The 4,301-nt window shown below is 51.3% G+C and overlaps 1 protein-coding gene across 1 annotated transcript; it reads right to left on the bottom strand.

Moving 5' to 3' along the window:
• Positions 1–332: 332 nt before the first annotated feature.
• Positions 333–2,020, bottom strand: BDP81DRAFT_439854 (monooxygenase). Its single transcript, XM_060591445.1, has one exon. The coding sequence runs from the start codon at positions 1,943–1,945 to the stop codon at positions 443–445; it is 1,503 nt and encodes a 500-aa protein (XP_060439232.1). The 5' UTR covers positions 1,946–2,020; the 3' UTR covers positions 333–442.
• Positions 2,021–4,301: the final 2,281 nt, after the last annotated feature.

The raw sequence follows: 4,301 nt of genomic DNA, 5'->3' as shown, positions 1-4,301 counted from the left end.
GGGTGGGCATAGTCGATCTTCCCGGGATTATCGCTGAGACCAAGAGAACCGCTCCTTGCTCGTTCCTCTGAAATCAACAACTCACCTGAGTTGGGAGGCCCCAAAACCCCAGTACCACCTTGGCACTTGAGCTTTCCCGTCATCTGTGGCAAACGATTTCTATGGTGAAATAAGTCTGAAGTACAGCCCCAGTGAGCACGGGAGTCAGGTCTCGCCTCACCTTCGAGCATAGCAAAGGCAGCTTACGCCCTCGCAATCGCCGACGAATCAGCGGATCAGGATCACGGCGGATACATGATCAGCGTAGGATCTTAGGTGAGACGGTTAAAAAATGGGAGGCTCTCGGCTTGCCAAGCAATCTTAAATTCGGTCCCGTCACGTTCTCAACTCTATGCTGACGTCCAGGTACACTGACATACATGGCTCGTTATTCTCATAATCATCAAATGTCCTTCGACTTCGTTGCCAAGCGGTAGTCCATGCCTACCGTCACACTTCCGAACCACAGCGCCAGCTTATCCACGATGAGATTCTTTCTTCCATACCAAGGTCCCTGGTTAGTCACCACGGGCATCCGACCGTGCGCGCGGGTGAAGTAGTTGGATGTGGCATCTACACAAGGCAACCTGGGCGAGTTCTTCTTCTCCTCGTCCGACAAGACGGGGGTGGCAGCGACGGCGCCGGTCTTCTGCATCTGCTTAATGACACGGATGCAGAGCCGGGTCACGGTGTCGGCGCCAGGAGTCCAGGTTTGAGTGACGTAGCCGATTATTGCAGCGGCATTGGGCACGCCGTCGAGCATGCATCCGCGCCAGCTGTACTTCTCTCCAACCTTGACGGGAACGCCATCAACCGTCACGTCTGTACCTCCGAAAAGTTGCACGTGCAGTCCAGTCGCCGTAACAATGATGTCGGCAGGCAGGTGACGACCGGATTTGGTGAGAATGCCATCCTTCGTGACCGTGTCGATATGGTCCGTGACGATCTCCGTATTGGGCTGATGCAGCGTCTTGAAGACATTACCATCCGGACACATGTTGAGGCGCTGCTCAAAGGGATTGTACTTGGGTTTGAAGTGAATGTCGACGGGATAATCTTTGGGAAGTCGACGCTTGGCATCGAATCTGAGAAACTGCTTGGCCAAGTTGGGGAATCCTAGGACAATCTGGATAAAGACGGTCTCAAGCAGGAGATCCTTGAGCAGAATGAACCAATTCGCCATGAACAGAGGCAAGACCCTTTTCGCTGCCTTGTCCACTGGTGACTCTGCCCCTAATGCGAAGACATACGACGGGCTGCGCTGCAGAATGGTGGTGAAGCCGGCTTTTTTGGCAATGTTGGGGAATAAGGTCATGGTGGTGGCACCAGAGCCGATGATGATAACGCGCTTTCCAGTGTAGTCAAGGTCTTCGGGCCACCACTGAGGGTGGATCGTCTTGCCCTCAAAGCTCTCGATTCCGGGGATATGTGTGTCCAGTGCCTTCTCGTAGGAGTAGTATCCGGAGCAAACAAAGAGGAACTTGGCTTTGATCTTCTTCTTTCCTTCGGGGGTGTTGCACTCCAGAGTCCATCGTGCCTCATCACTGTCCCAATTTGATGATTTAACCTTGTGCTGGAATCGGATGTGCTTATCAATGTGGTGTGTCTTGACAGCATCTTCAATGTAAGCTGCGATGGGCGCGCCTTCGATGATCTTCTTGTCGTGAGGCCATGGATGCCATCCGAAGCCAAAGTTCGTCATATTCGAGTCGGAGCGGAATCCAGGATATTTCCAGTAAGACCACGTCCCACCAACTACGTCACGGGCCTCGAGCACCGCGAAAGTACTGCCCGGCAGCTCTGTCCGCACACGGTACGCGGCATTGACGCCGGAAATGCCTGCTCCAAGAATGAGAATGTCGAGTTCTTCCGCCATTGTGTCTGTGGTCTGCTGTTGAGTTGACATCAGGTCTCGCGTCTCTTGAAGTCGTGATGGCAGCAAAGATCTTATGTATGGAAACTCGTGCGATCAGAGGATTTTTTTGTTGAGGCAAAGTGCATGCCGAGGCTTTTTTCCCTGGCGGGACGTGCACGCGTCGATCTCGTGCTTGGTGGAGGATGCCATGCAGGGGCTCGCATGTCATGTCTTAAAGTGTCTGACGCCTCCTCAACCCCTCGATCCAGCCTCTCTTTGGCTGCTTCGTCCCTCCACTAACATGCGAATGCGAACGACAACGTCAACCAAAACGTGTACCTCGGCACATTTGACGCTTCGACAGCGCTTCTGTGCGTCTATTGACCTATCGATTTGACGGCAACTTCTCGAAAGCTCTATCATGACTGAGTTTATGCTTTCGCTTCCTCGCCGTCGCCTCATGTTTATCACCCGAACTCACCCACTTTACAATTACCTCGTTGCCTCGGCAAGCAACTTCTTATTCGTACTCGTTCAACTGAAGAAAGCGTAGACCAATATCTATACAGGGGGTTTTATCAGAGCGACTTGAGCCTGTCTTATTTCCAATGGTGATGGTTAATGTCGGTAAATTCACATGCGAATGCCAACGCAAACGATAGGTGAGCGGGAACAGGTGGGCTATCCCATCGGGTGCTGCTTGACCCCGTTTTCGCCAAGGGCGGGGTAGAGCCAATAAGGGGTTGTAAATCTATTGAGTGAACCAATAGGGTTGCAATTGTCACAGACCCGCTGTCCTAGCCCCCAACCTTAAGGTTGGTGTTGAGTAATCCGGTGGCCGGGTTACGTAAGCCTGAGGCTGGATAAAACCCTGCATCCTGTATTCTGTCGCGCATGTCCAGAAACGTAGCTCCTTGAGCTACGTCTTGTCAACAGAGCCTGTACCTGCTTAGGATAGAGCCTGCCCGTAGCAATAGATTGTCTGATCCGCCTGCCCAGCATCCACCTGCCCAGCATCCACCTGCCAGCAATACTTCTATTACTTATAAATTCTATATATGCTAGAGGTAACGTACATGATAAGCGAGTGGGCCACCCAACCGCCATTGTTGTTGTTGTTCTATTTAACGCCATGGCGGCAAGGGCGCAGCCGCCCTTGCGGCAGACCTCCCGAAGGGTATGTGGCGTGAAGGGTCGCAGGCTCTAGCTATATACTATATAGTACACGCCGTCTCCTGACGTCCTCCAAATCTTGCTCGTGAGCTACTATGTGTTCTATCCATCCCTAGTTCCCACTGGTGCCCTAGTTCCGTTATAACCATCTGGTTTCTTAATAGAGGTAGTTTGTCGTTTGGAGGATAGGTTATGACCTATCTCCTAGTACCGCGGGCAGGTCTTCTGGAAGAAGTCTGTCACGCAGAGGAAGGCCTGGAAGCCTTCAGAGTCAGTGATTAGCCCCTTGAAGTAGCGATCGAGGGACCCTATAGGTCCTACGGGCTCCTGGCGGCTGTAGGGGTAGAGGGTGGGCCACTGTTGCCTCCTCAGTAGGGTCTTTCGGCAGTAGACTAGATGGTCTGCCTCCTTAACCCATCCACAGGAGCAGGTGAGTAGTGCTTCCGTGTGGTTAAAGCGTTGGTGATATTGTTTAAAGTCCCCGTGGCCTGACCGTGACCCAACCGCCATCGTGCCACCTACATCATCACAACACGCATTTCTCCATCGAAAACAATGACAGTACATAACAAAGATACGCAATTAAACTTAGCGGTTCAGGCTACCTAAAAAGACCGAAATCTCAGTATTCGGGCCGCGGTAAAGATCTATAATATTAGTCGCGTTACCTTAGGCCGTAGATTAGAGGGAACGTTATTACAACGTGATAGCACACCTAACTCACGGAATTTAACGCTGCTAGAAGAGAAGAAGCTGATTGAGTACATCCTCGACCTGGACGCCAGATATTTTCCTCCCCGTCTTCGCGGTGTTGAAGAAATGGCGAATCGATTGCTCGCTAATCGTGACGCGCCCCATGTTGGGAAGCGATATGTTACGCCCGCCGCAACTTGTCACTGTGGGCGCGTAGCTATATAATGCAGAACAAGGGACAATGATGCCGGAGTCATCATTATCGAAGCTTTTGCTTTGTGCCACAGTTGGTTGCCTTGTCCTGCTCGTAACACTACGTAGTAGCTCTATTACTCTTAGTAGAATACTATTTAAAGTTTAGTGACCAGAGGGGTCTATGAATATCGCGATAGCTTCAATTATATATCAGAGGATTCAGATCATTCAGTTAACTATCAATCAGTCAGATAATGGGGGGAAATTGAAGCAGTCAGTCAGTCAAGACCCCCTTATCTTCGCTGATTGAATTGTTAGAAGCGCTGCCGATGGTGATGTTAAGTCT

This window comes from Colletotrichum phormii (genome assembly GCF_030913505.1).
Source record: "Colletotrichum phormii strain CBS 102054 chromosome Unknown BDP81scaffold_30, whole genome shotgun sequence".
NCBI classification, from domain to species: Eukaryota; Fungi; Ascomycota; class Sordariomycetes; order Glomerellales; family Glomerellaceae; genus Colletotrichum; species Colletotrichum phormii.
The sequence above is the reverse complement of the archived record's forward strand: the minus strand, read 5'-3'. Positions and strand labels throughout refer to the sequence as shown.

Coding starts and splice junctions, on each gene's coding strand:
- BDP81DRAFT_439854 (XM_060591445.1), bottom strand. CDS start 1,945: ATGTCAACTCAACAGCAGACCACAGACACAATGGCGGAAGAACTCGAC.